The following is a 12,736-nucleotide window of genomic DNA, read 5'->3' as shown; positions in this document are numbered from 1 at the left end:
CCCCCCCCCCCCCCCCCCCACACACACACACACCACAGAAATGTTATCGAAGGCGCTAGGCAGACTAGGTGTTTGAGCTAGCGTCTAGGCTTTTGGCTATTTTTAAATTATTTAATTATAATAATTAATAATATATATTAAATTCATATAAATTTACAAAAAATATAGATAGCAATCTTAGATCCACAATAAACCATGCATACTTAAATGCTAAATAACCAAAATAATAACTAATAAGGTTATAGAAAGCGCTAGAAGGCCTAGGCATTGGACTCGTTGCCTAGAGTCTAGGATGTGTTCTTTTTTTATTTTTTAATTATAATAATTTATAGTAAATGATAATGCTATAGAAAGCTTAGGTGTCGGACTGCTGTCTAGACAGATTCCTTTTTTCATTTAAGTGGTGGTCGAGGAGGTTTTGTTGAAGGTCGAAGAAATAGTGGAAGTGTTCATATTTGGAGATTAAAGAAATTTGAAGGATGTTGGACGACGTGAAGACTGCAATGCAGAAAATTATGACAAATGCCTTAAGGATGCAGTCCACGTAAGCACACAATACTCCCCTAAACACTTTTAAAATCTAGGTGAGCAGCTTTGATACCGCCTAGGCACTAGATGTTAGTTAGGCCACCTAGGCCTAGGCGTACGCCTAGGCGGAGACTTAAAACAAGGGGGATAGGCATGGTCAATCAGGAGACAAATCCTTCCCGTGCAAATTTACTATTTCACAAGTCATATGAGAAATCCACTCATTCAAACTCATCTATAGGTGTCTAGAAACAAAATACTAAGTTTTTGAATGAAACTATAATAGATATTATACATTAATGATTCAGCCAACTAATCAGGATTCCAATAGTATGAAACTTTATGCACCAAATTTTAGGTTATAGAATATCCTAAAAATCTTGTGAATTAAGAATAAATATTTTACAACAAATATATCATTTCTTATTCTTAGATCCATTGTTAAACTTCATGCTACATACATTATTTTGTGTATGAACATCACAAGGCATGAACATCAACATGATGAAAGCTGATTGATGAAAGTACAAAGAATGTTGATTTTCACAGTAGGAGGAGATCATCCTCCTCAATTGTTGGTTAATTAATCTTATCTGTGTGCGTGTGCGCATGATGATAAGACTTAAAAGTTCTTTCAGAACGAATATAAAGTTTGTTTCCACCTATCAAATCATATGGTGGCTTTCATTATGCAAGACCCACGTGTTGCATCTTAATCCACACATAATAAAAGGCACAGAGACTAAAAATTATGTATCTTAAAACATTCTAACCCACTAATATAAAGGCTGCAAATTAAGGACCGTTTAAAATAAAACAAAAGGTATCATTACATGGACCCCATTACCATATAAGTTTCAGAATACATAGTACACATAGTTTCTATTTATATATGTTTTTGTGACAATATTAAACAGGTTGAGCAGGGTGGATCCTCCATTCGAGTGATCCATCATGGAAGAATATCAAAGGGGTTAGATTTCTTACAAAGAAACTCCAAATTTGGAGCCAAATCCTTCTCACTAAAATTCAACATTTACATTCATGTGAAAGATCTACACAGCTAAAGTTGCTCTGTACCAACTAAAGTGCCTAAAAATCTCTCCCCTTTAGAATGAACTTGGCTAAAGAGCGTGAAGACTCTATGAAAGATTTGATGAAATTTACAACTAGATACAGGTGTGATGCCAACATTTAAAATCAGCACCAAATGGCATATCCAAGGAAACTATGACAAGAGCGGCCTCAACCTAAATCTAGAAGTCTAGTTGATAAGAAAGAAAGCCAACCTTATAGTTCACACATTTTAATCCTGAATTACCAAAAAGCTACCAAAAAATTATCTCAAAAAATAAGTCTTAGCCTCGTTTGGCATGTGGGAATCGAGTCAAATGAGGATGGAATGAAATAAGGAAAGGAACGGATTAAGTACGGGAATGGAACATTCCCATTCCCACGTTTGGGTGGGATTTGAGAATGAAGAGGGAATGACAATCTTTTTTATGTTTGGTAATTAGTAAGCAATCAAGGTGTTATTTCAAAATTTTGATTTCCACTCAAGTGGAAATGCCCATTCCCTACCATCTCAATGGGAATGCTCTTTCTCGCACAAAGTGGGAATGAATGCTATGTGGGAATGAGCATTCTAGCTTTCTAAAAGGTGTTGTATCTGGTACCCATAAATGAGAAGTGGAAATGAGCATTCCATTCCACCCATTCCCACGTACCATACGAGGCATTAGAGTTAGAGGGATAAGCTAATAGATCTATTATACTGGAATTGCATTCAACTCTACCACAAAGATATAGTCAATCCACAAAAGACATTCTTACTATAACTTTATTGAATTATTCAATTGAATGTGCTGTCCTTCACCTATTTTTACATCATAGCAGCAGGCAGTATCAGTTTTTACTGCCAAAAAGGAATATATCATCATAAATTTTACTTCAAGATATTAAGACTAACTATGATGAAGAATCATTGAGCTACAGATGCATGTATCACCTGAATGCAAAGGCTTAAAAGTGGAGATATCTCTTTCTTCAAATTATCCCGGATTAACCCAAATATCTTCTCCAAGCAGGCGGTTAGTTGCTGCTTGAACAGCATAGCTGGGTATCGTGCATCTACATGTGACAAGCTGTCATCTGATGTACTATGCTTATGAGAAGTTATACCCTGGAAGAAGTAAGCGTTAAATGCAAATCACCATTAAGCAATAAAAAATATATATGTGGTAGAGAAAGGATTGAACCGCGTAGCTCGTATTTGGATATATAACTTCACAGAGTAGCATATTAAAAACAAGTAAGGTGATCCATGCGGGCATATCAGCAATTGGATAGTTTCAATGCATGTTTGAACTAGAAATAACCACTAAACTATGACTGTATAATAGCATGGTTACTTCTGGGAGTCAAATAAAAAAAGGGGCACTCTTTCTCTCAAATCCTCCCTGAGCTAGGCTCTGATTTTTCATAAAGCATAAACTAAGACCATATAATAGCATGGTTATTTCTGGGAGTAAATAAAAGGGGGCACTTCGTTTTTCTCACAGATCCTCCCTGAGCTTGGGTCTGTCTTTCACTAATAAACTCGATTGGTTTAGACCTTTTCTTTTTTTCTCTGTTTTGTGGGTTTTTTTTTTTTTTTTTTGGGTCAGGAGGGGGCGGGGTTCACGGGCAGGGGGGTTAAGGTGGAAGCCATAGGATGAGCACAGTGTTTTATTGAAAAAATGGATATTTTTTAATCTCATAAATATGATGTTATTAGAACATTGTGAAAACATAGGTTAATCAAGATGGTTAGCTTGGGGCAGGTATGACGGATTTGCTCATGTAGTTTCATGTGGTAAGTTAGGCACGTCACTTTTGGTAAGTTAGGCACTTTTTCTATGACGGATTTGCTCATGTACCTTAAACCATCTACTAACTCGGTCGTTAGTAACATCTACTTAAATCATACTAAACATTATTAGTATATGGTCTTAATTGTCACACTCACTGTTCACGGTAGCTGTAAGTGTTACTTAGGTCAAAACTTACTTGTAAGTTTCTCTTTAGTGTCAGGTACTTCATTTATGAATACCCCAAATCATTTGATCTATGCACATTTAGTTTGTTCCATATGCTGTCTAACCTGCGCAAGAGTGCATAAGCGAGTAGGGAAATTAAGCCAAATATCAGTTTATATCATTTCCCTGACTCCTGTTTCAAGAAAGGGAGCACATGACCTCTATAAAATGGGATGATCAAGTAATAGTCTCCAGGGTTGAATTACCCTCTTTGTTTGCTCTTTCTAATATGCAAATAAAACTCATGGACCTAAATCATGATATCCTATTTTCCTCTCAGCATGCATCAACATCGATAAATCTTTATGACATTAGTTTCTAGAGACAGTTCACCCTTAAAAGTCTTTGCCACTGAATCAAACCTCTAATTGGGGTCAGCATAGAAGGATATCTTCTGTATTCTAACAATCCACAGGTTGAGCGCTCTTCTGTAATGAGCAAGACCTAAGCTTGTAGGACGACATATCATCTTTACTTTATTTCTACTTCCCAATGCATACCGGGCAAAATTTGAACCTGATCAAATTTATATCTGGGTGCGTGTTGGTAAAACAGTAGCTGGAAGAACAAATAAATTTACAAGATCATGTAGTTCTACCTCCTGGCATTTGAACACTATAATTTGAATGCAGTAGCAACTGTATTTTAACCTATTTTGTCTTTGCAACAACATCCAACCAAACATGAATGTTGAGATATGGATGCATGCTGAACAATGTGAGGCTCCAACTCCTCCAATCCAAACACAGTTTGCTACTGCAACGAAACTCAACAGCCCAAAGTTATGGTGACCAGTGAGGGATACGCTTTTTGTATTTCAAAGCAGAAATAGGAAGCCAAAGTTAAGTTGTGAATAATAAATTGTAGGCAGCAAGTGAAACATGTTATTGTACTTTCAATTGAACTGAACTAACATGCATTATCCTTCCACCCTGAATTATGCTTCCACCCAACCCCTTTGATGCTTCAGCTTGTCGTGGTGGTGTACTAGGGAACCCGTTTGACCGAAGATTTCTAAGCAAGAGGCACAGGAGTGCGGAAGCATTGGATAGCCAGTATGGCAAGATATCCCTCTCGGTGTCCACCTGAACCAGTAATAAGCAGAAAGAAGTATTTTAAGAAAATTAAACCATCTCTGTACTAAAGATGAATGAGGGCAAAGCAGACAGATTCCAACCTTTAGGACATTATTAATAGCTTCAATTACATAGTCAAAAATAGCAGTCCGCTCTGCTTCAAAAGCATGCCAGTGGAGAAGACACTTATATATAATACATGCTGCAATTGGTTTTCCATCCTTAAACCCCAAATTTTCTTTTATGCACTTCTGAAGTAGTTCATTGCATTCCTGTAGAAATGTTAAAAGTTAAACTCCAAGCTTTCCAATTTAGGAGGAAGAAGCAAAGAATAAGAATCTAGCAACATCCCAGTGTGATGTAAATGAAGTTCCATCTAGTCAGTGAATAATTAGTTGAAAGAACTTATTTTCTTAACATTTAAGGGGAATGAGAAAAAATGTTGAGCTCTCATATCCTGTAAAATCCTAGCCAACGTCCTTCAGCAGTTATGCACAGAGATGGAAGCAAAAATTGACAATGACAAAAGTCAATAGCAAATGGTGGAAGACAGCTAAACCAACCTCATGCCTCTCAAAAGTCATCCTGGATCTTCTTGAATCAGATAAGCTGTGCTGGAGCTGAAACAAGGTTATTGAAGGAGTAGAACTTTCCTACAAGACAAATTAAATAGAAAAGAGTTATATGGATATACACAAGGTTCTGAAGAAAACAGAGACAAATAACCTTATCTTACTAATAGAGGCCTTTGGTTGATGTTGGAAAGCACTGGCGCAACAGAATAGTTCTTGTACAAAACAGAATACAAATACTTTAGTCAGAATAATAGTATATATACAAAAAGGCTTGTGGCATATGACTGCACCACTGTATAATTAGGAAAAAGGAAATATTGCAATCATTTTATATAATGAAATCAACAAAGGAAGACAGAGAACCTCAGAAAATGGGCTTACGACTCCAGTTTGGTTGTTCCTGGGCGACAAGTGTAATACCTTGTACAAAAAAGAGTGGTTATACATTAGTACGGATGATATCATGTTTATACAAAATGATCACGCTATGTGATTCCCATACTGTGTAAGTTGATATCCTAGGAAGGAAGCAGCACTGCAATTAAGTTAAATGCTGAAATTAAAAAGTGAACATGGAGAACCTCAGAGAAATGCTTTACGAATCCAGTTTGGTTGCTCCGCGGAGATAAGTGAAGTGATTTTTGTCTTAAAGTGTGGTTCTCATCTTCTAAACTGGAGAGCTTCTTCTCCAATCTAAGAAACAAACAAATCGATGTCAAAGTCAGGTACAAGAAGAGTAAATAACGAGCAGAATAATAACAGTCCGCCTAAGACAAACAAACTCCTCTAAAGAAAAATCTTTGCTAGAGAGAATATGAATGAATTATGAAATTCAAAGTGAAATTAAGAATTGTTGAACAGTGCAAGGGAAATGCAAATTTGTTAAACAGTGCAAGGGAAATGCAAATTTGTTAAACAGTGCAAGGGAAATGCAAATTTTGTTGTATCCTTGGGTTGAAAGTCTGAAAAATAAGCCAATAAAGTTGAATGCATTGTGTGATGAAGTTGAATCAATCAGGACAAGCGGCTCAATGGGCACAAACGATGCGACAATTAAACTATACATGAGTCCTAAATGAGGTAATTAATTTCAAAGGGACAATATAGGTGTAAACCTAAAGATTCAGAAGTGACAAAAACAATGGTGGTCTCCAATCCTTGAGTTCAGCAATAAATACTCCTAGAAACTCTAAAATGATTTATAGGTGTTAAGCAAGTAACATGGCCTCTTTACTGACCAACAGTCAGTACACCTAACCAATGAACCATTTGATCTCTTGCACAGCAAAGCCATATTAGGCAATACGCGATCATCTTACCCTCAATTGAAGTAGATTTTTACATACAATAAAGAATTAATTGTTCTCCTATATTTTAGTTTACTGCTCAGATCTTGTCAACATTCACATTTCGTAAACATTAACTAATGATATCCCAAAATCCTGAACTTTGAAGCATTCTTGCTCTTAAAGACAAAGAGAAAATTCTGAAGCAACAACAATATAATCATCAATGACCCAATGGTGAATGACTCTTAAAACCTCCCAGATAGGTGAGGTAAGCATATGCAATAAGTGTATTAAACGCACTCCAACAAAAAAAAATTATAATGTTCTGTTGGATTTGACTTTATTCTCTATACAGATTAACTGACATGTCATAAGATTTTCTCCAAAATGATAAAACGATACTTATGTAAGTTCTGCTGAAGTAATGAACAACGTGATTCCACATTCTGCAGCTTGTCTACAGTGTCCTCATGACATTTTTGAGTGTTTGAAAGCTCGTGCTCCATTTCCTGATTCCTTTTAGCAATGGATTCCAGTGTGTTCTGTACAAAAAGAAAATATCAGTCCAATTAACTTTGACCATGTGCAGTTAAAAGAATGAGAAAAACAAGCCTGCAGCAATTTAACCAGTAAAGATAACATGTGAAAAAATGAATGATAAAATTCACCAAAAAACCCTGTAAGTGTGGGAGCGTTTTGTGTGTGTGTGTGTGTGTGTGTGTGTGTGTGTGTGTGTGTGTGTGTGTGTGTGTGTATATATATATATATATATATATATAACTTGTCAAGTTTGTAATTTCTTAGAAGAAATATAACTTGTCAAGTTTGTAATTTCTTAGAAGAATGACCCCTGTGAAAAAAAAATTGGTTTAAAATCAATACACTAATAGTAATAAAACACAGTCTACGGTTCAGGAAATAGCGATGTGAATAATGAAATGCAAAGAAATTTATCTTCCAGTATATTTAGTGCCTGCATTAATAGTTCGGCATCAAGGTCTGTTGAAAAGGCTCTATACAATTTTAGGGAAGAGTCTCCTGGGTACCACAAGGTCTAGCTTAGTTCTCTCACTATATTGAGCGTCTGCCTGGGCTTGGACTTGCCTACTGTTCAGACTCCTTCAGCGATGCAACATTCCAATGGTTGCAATTTGAACATTTTCTACAGGATTGGCTTTAGGAATTGAGAAGAAGAGCAGGAGAATTGAAATATCTCTTTATTGCTTTGCACGTGCCATTGAGAGCTTCTTCACGTGCATGTCAGATGCCACCTTGTGTCCGCAGGCATCACAATTGAAATGACCAGATATTGTTGTGTTTAGCATAGTGACATCGATCGTCATGCACTGTTATGCACAAGAAAGAGAAGTATTTTGTTCCATGTACTTGAATGTACGTGATTGGGTATTTGGAGTGCCGCCTCAATGTCATGATGATGAACTTGACAAGGGCAAATGATAGAAAGAAATTGGAAGAATTTCCAGTTGGAGAGAGAGGAGTTTATAGTACAGAAAAGATCAGGTATACTAGTTTGATTGTAGAGCAATCAGGAAAGGGTCAATTTATTTGTGGTTTCATGTCTAGTGTTGCTCATGCAAATTTTGTTCTGTTGAGATCAGTAGAAAACGATGCAGCAATAGATGCAAATTTATGTAATCAGTTTGTTTGCAACCCCCCCCCCCCCCCCAAAAAAAAAAAAAAAAAAAAAAATCCACAAAGCCACAAAGTTTCAGTGATCCTGATTGGGGTGGATTTCACTAAGTTAAAAAACTTAAAATTGATAAATAAAGGGAAGGTCGTTGATGTTTTTCGAACATATTAAAGGCCAGATCAAATAGAGAATGCCAGTCAGGTCATGTGTCTGGCCCTGCCTTCTGGCCAGAATCTCTTACTGTGCTTAGATTATGTCTCTTCAATAAACGGAAAATTGTGAAATTACGGCAGTGGCATGCATGAAACTGAAAAAATAAAGGGTGTTTGAGATAGTGGTTGACCCCAAAATCTTCCGTATTTTGAAATAGGTCTTTCAAATCTTAATATAATGATACAAGTCCACCAAAAGCTAATAAATACACCAAATCAGTCTCTGTAGCCTGTCTGTGAGTAACTTTTTAAGAAGTAACTGATTTTACATTATTCACTTTCCCGTTATACCCGTCTCCTTCCCCTCAAATCCAACAGCCATCTGGCCATAAACTCTCTCTCTAGACTGATCAAAACTCCCAAGCTCTCTAAGAATTAATCAAAGCTCACACTGTTTTTGTCATCTCAATTGAATCAAACATCATCCCGTTGTCATGTTCTGAGATAACAACATCCTCTCTCATTCTCTGCTTCCAATTAAGTACTTGGCCGCCGCCTGCTCAAGAAAGCAATACTTAAAACCTCGATCAATGAAAAAGAACTCAACAATCTAGCAACAAATTGAGTTCTTTAGCTTATGTATGACGAAGTAAGCCCCTGCAAACAAAGTGATTGTTTTGGCAAGCTCTTTAGAGACACAGCAAACAGAAGACTGGAAGGGTTTAGTCAAGCTCTTCACTCGCGAGCTTGATTATCATAGTCATAGTTCTCAGTGCACTGCAGACAAAGTGTTCATTTCTGTGAATTGTTGTCAGTGGCGACGGTTTAAAGTGGCTGGCATAATGGGATTATGGCCAGCTAGTTTAATATCTAAAGGACCTTTGCTGGAAAGGAGTTTAACTGAGTAGCCAACATGGGCCAGATAGAGAATGGTGGCCAAGACTCCATTGAAGGAGAAGAGGCTAGCAATGTTCCTCAACCCAACATCCTATTTAATTTCTCTTGGTAACTAATGACTAACTCAACTGTGTCAGAGATATATGAGGGTTTAACCCAATTCTGAGTTAATATCTAAAAGACTTAGACCAGAGGGGACTGATTTGGTGGAACTTGTGAGTTTTGGGGGACTTGTATCATAACATTGAGATGTGGAGACCAATTCCTTAAAAACCCGAAACTAAATAAAATGAAAACTGCAATATGCCTTTTAAGCGAAAGCAATTCCAAATGCGCAAATGTAACATATTTCATACCTTGAGAAATAAGTTATCCTTGTTTAGTTTTTCCAGAGTATTCAACAGCATTGCATTATCCTTTGCTGATAAATCTAACTGATCTAAAAGTGTGTTGTTCTTGTCAAGTTCATGACTGTAGGCAACCTTGGTTGCATCAAGCTCCATATGCATTGATTGTAAAGCAGTCTGGAGCTTTGAAACTTCCACTATCTTTGATTCTTCACAAGCTACCTGTGTTACAATTTTCATGTTTAAGCAATTAAGCATGACAAAGCAACTAATAGCTGAAGCTGCACGAATACTGAAATAAACTTTAAAATAATGACCATAAGCATACAACAAAGACTGGGAGTGTATACAGAAAATACTCTCCATCAAGAAACTACAGTTTTAAATTTGATTACAGCAAATCAGATATTTGAGACTATTATGTCATTGGAATTGTTCATTGCACCTTGGTTACATGAGCTTTAATTGCATAATTAAGAAAATTAGGTTCACTCCGCTTGAAGCTGACATTCAATGCTTTACGATAGAACAAAACTCTGCTCACAGCTGCCATAGCCTGACACTTTGCACCAAGGATGCTTCTCACCTCAAATTTTCCAACTTTGTACCCAGAAATAAATATTTGAACAAGTAATAAATGGACCTTTAAGTCATCAACATTATCCTATGGTTTGTAAGTTTTGCTCTTCAGACTTATTTTTTAGTACAGAAAACCACACATTGGAACTATTCAAAGACTATTGATTTCTCATTATTCTTCATTGCTTCATAGATAAGTGAACTTTAATTACGTAAACAAGACAGGCAGTTTTTCCAAACTCACAACAAACCTCAAAAGCTTTATGCAAGGACCATATCCCCACTCAAGGTAGGTATTCCAAACTCACAACAGATCTAAGAAGCTTTATGCAAGGACCATATCCCCACTCACAGTTGCCAGTAGTTGGTACGACTCATTATAAATCATAAAGTGGCGCTTCTTCCCCTAAAACTTCCAAAACCTAGTGCATAAACTAAATGGAAACAGAATTTTGATGTGATCTTTGGGTCCACGAGTTCATCCTTTTTTGTACTTTAGCACGTTGATCTCACACTCTGAGTAACATAGCCTTGAAAGTTGATATTATATGAGGTGGGAATCACCTACATTCCTATGCTTTTACTCTAGAATGAAAATAATAAAACAAACACAGATGGAAACATAAAGAAGTCTTAACACTCGTCAACAGAATTTTTTTAATATATGAACATGGTTTGTCTTAGTACACATAGTCATGTATTGAGATTGGTACTGCAAGTGTACATCCTAACTTTTGCATCATAAGCATAGGAAATTCAACTTAAGACATCAAAGACCTTCTAAAAATAAAAAATTAAGGGACATTTGCACCCATACACCAAATGGGAGGGAAAAGGTGTCTCACACAACGTTTAACACCTCAATATAATCTCCATTTGAAAAACTGAAATCCTCTTCCTCCCTTCCATGAAGTATAAGGTCAACCAAAAAAAAAAGGCCGCATCAAAATCAAACAATGGCAGCCACCAAATCAATATCAAGGATCAAAGAAAATTTCACATCCATATTCCGTGCTTCCAGTTGTTATGTATTACCTTACAGTAGAATACATTGGCAGAACATCATAAAATCAGGTGAAAGAATATCTGGGCTGGTGCATACAGGATAAAAGTATTGAGCAGTAGATCACTGATAACAAAGTGCTTTCCCTTCATGTTAACCTCAAAACTTATATGGTGCTACTGGCTGCATTGGGTCAGCATTAGGGGTGCACAAAAAATATTCATAACCGAGGAAATATCAGTATCCATACCTATTAGGATATTCGGATATGGTTATTAAACTCTATAACTGATAAAACATGGTTATGGATATGGTTATGTAGTGAAGTATCCGGATCCGTAACCGAAATATCAAAATTTATAATGGTCATACTGTTGCAATTGTTTTTAATCTTTAGATTAATGGATTTTAGGTTAATTTTGATGATCAAGATATCTAATCATAGCTTTTCAAATGTAATGAACATATTAATGAATTATGTATCATATGTACTATATACTTTCAAATCTACTTTTCTCATATTCGTTTTGTATCCACATGTATATCCACATGCATATCCGTATCCATATCCAATTTCAGTGGATATGGATATAGATATGAAGTTTTCTTGCTGAAGCATATCCGTATCCATATCCATATCTGTATCCTTGATTGGTAAGCGGATACAGATATGGTACATATCATATCCGAGCCATATCCGCACTAAACAACCCTAGTCAGCATCATCTGGTTCTAACAGGTTCCACTAGAAAACGATAATCAAGACCAATTTATAGAAAGTACTCTTCCACCCTTGCTGATAATGTTTTAACCTTATGAATGGAAAAGACAGGTCAATTTAAGATGCTAAGATATTGAAAATATTTTCTCCCCTGTTATGGGGATTTCGGAAGGTATCCACCATATAGAAAAGCACTTGAAATTTGGATGCTAGTGTCTAGTGGATAAGATAAGATTGATAGAATTCCACGAGCCTACGAGGAAACTAATGGAATTAAGGGAATACATGCCTATTCAACTCCCAAGCATTACACGAAAATCATGAAATTAATGTGAGAGTTAAAGCACATTCTATATTCTTTCTTTTTCTTTAACACTTCCTTGCAGATTGAAGGCCATGATTTCTAGTGAAAATCTGAGTCCTGCACAAGTAAGAGGTATCTTATTTCTATCTGAATTTAAATATATGCCTGGAGAGAGCTAAAGATGAATGGACCTGGTGACATTTCAAAGTACCTGACACTACACTAAACATCCAAATATGTGTGGACTGAGGAATACATTTTATACTCTAAAAATTCCGAGGAACGTACTATATGTTCATCCTTATCCGCATGGAACTGCAAATTTATGGCCTAGGCAAAGTGTTTAGGTTCTAAGCAAAGAAACTGCATGACATAAAAAAATAGAAGGCTGTTAGGTATGGAAGACATAGAAAAGTTAGGAACTCTACATAAAGGGATTGACCTAAAACCTTCACATACCTATCCTAGCAACTTAGCAAGTGAGAAATAGAAAGTTGAAGAGGAAGGATATAACAATGTAACATCCTAATGACTTCT

General features: G+C 36.3%; 1 protein-coding gene across 10 annotated transcripts in view; it reads right to left on the bottom strand.

The window, feature by feature from the left end:
• Nucleotides 1-12,736, bottom strand: part of LOC109833590 (protein OPAQUE1-like) — a 66,482-nt gene that overhangs the window by 9,253 nt on the left and 44,493 nt on the right. For 7 of the 10 annotated variants that reach the window (XR_002245263.1, XM_020401331.1, XM_020401324.1 and 4 more), the window contains 9 exons: nucleotides 9,602-9,814; nucleotides 6,948-7,087; nucleotides 5,838-5,949; nucleotides 5,620-5,676; nucleotides 5,418-5,468; nucleotides 5,245-5,334; nucleotides 4,783-4,953; nucleotides 4,499-4,690; nucleotides 2,537-2,710 (listed from right to left, as the gene is read on the bottom strand). Coding sequence is in view for 9 of the 10 variants with exons in the window: in XM_020401331.1 (XP_020256920.1) it covers nucleotides 2,537-2,710; nucleotides 4,499-4,690; nucleotides 4,783-4,953; nucleotides 5,245-5,334; nucleotides 5,418-5,468; nucleotides 5,620-5,676; nucleotides 5,838-5,949; nucleotides 6,948-7,087; nucleotides 9,602-9,814 (1,200 nt within the window). In the remaining variant the exon portion in view is untranslated. The remainder of the gene's footprint in view (nucleotides 1-2,536; nucleotides 2,711-4,498; nucleotides 4,691-4,782; nucleotides 4,954-5,244; nucleotides 5,335-5,417; nucleotides 5,469-5,619; nucleotides 5,677-5,837; nucleotides 5,950-6,947; nucleotides 7,088-9,601; nucleotides 9,815-12,736) is intronic. The other 3 variants (XM_020401327.1, XM_020401332.1, XM_020401326.1) reach the window with 2 other exon arrangements.

Source organism: Asparagus officinalis, chromosome 3 (assembly GCF_001876935.1).
Source record: "Asparagus officinalis chromosome 3, Aspof.V1, whole genome shotgun sequence".
Classification (NCBI taxonomy): domain Eukaryota; kingdom Viridiplantae; phylum Streptophyta; class Magnoliopsida; order Asparagales; family Asparagaceae; genus Asparagus; species Asparagus officinalis.
This window is presented reverse-complemented; position numbering and strand designations above follow the sequence as displayed.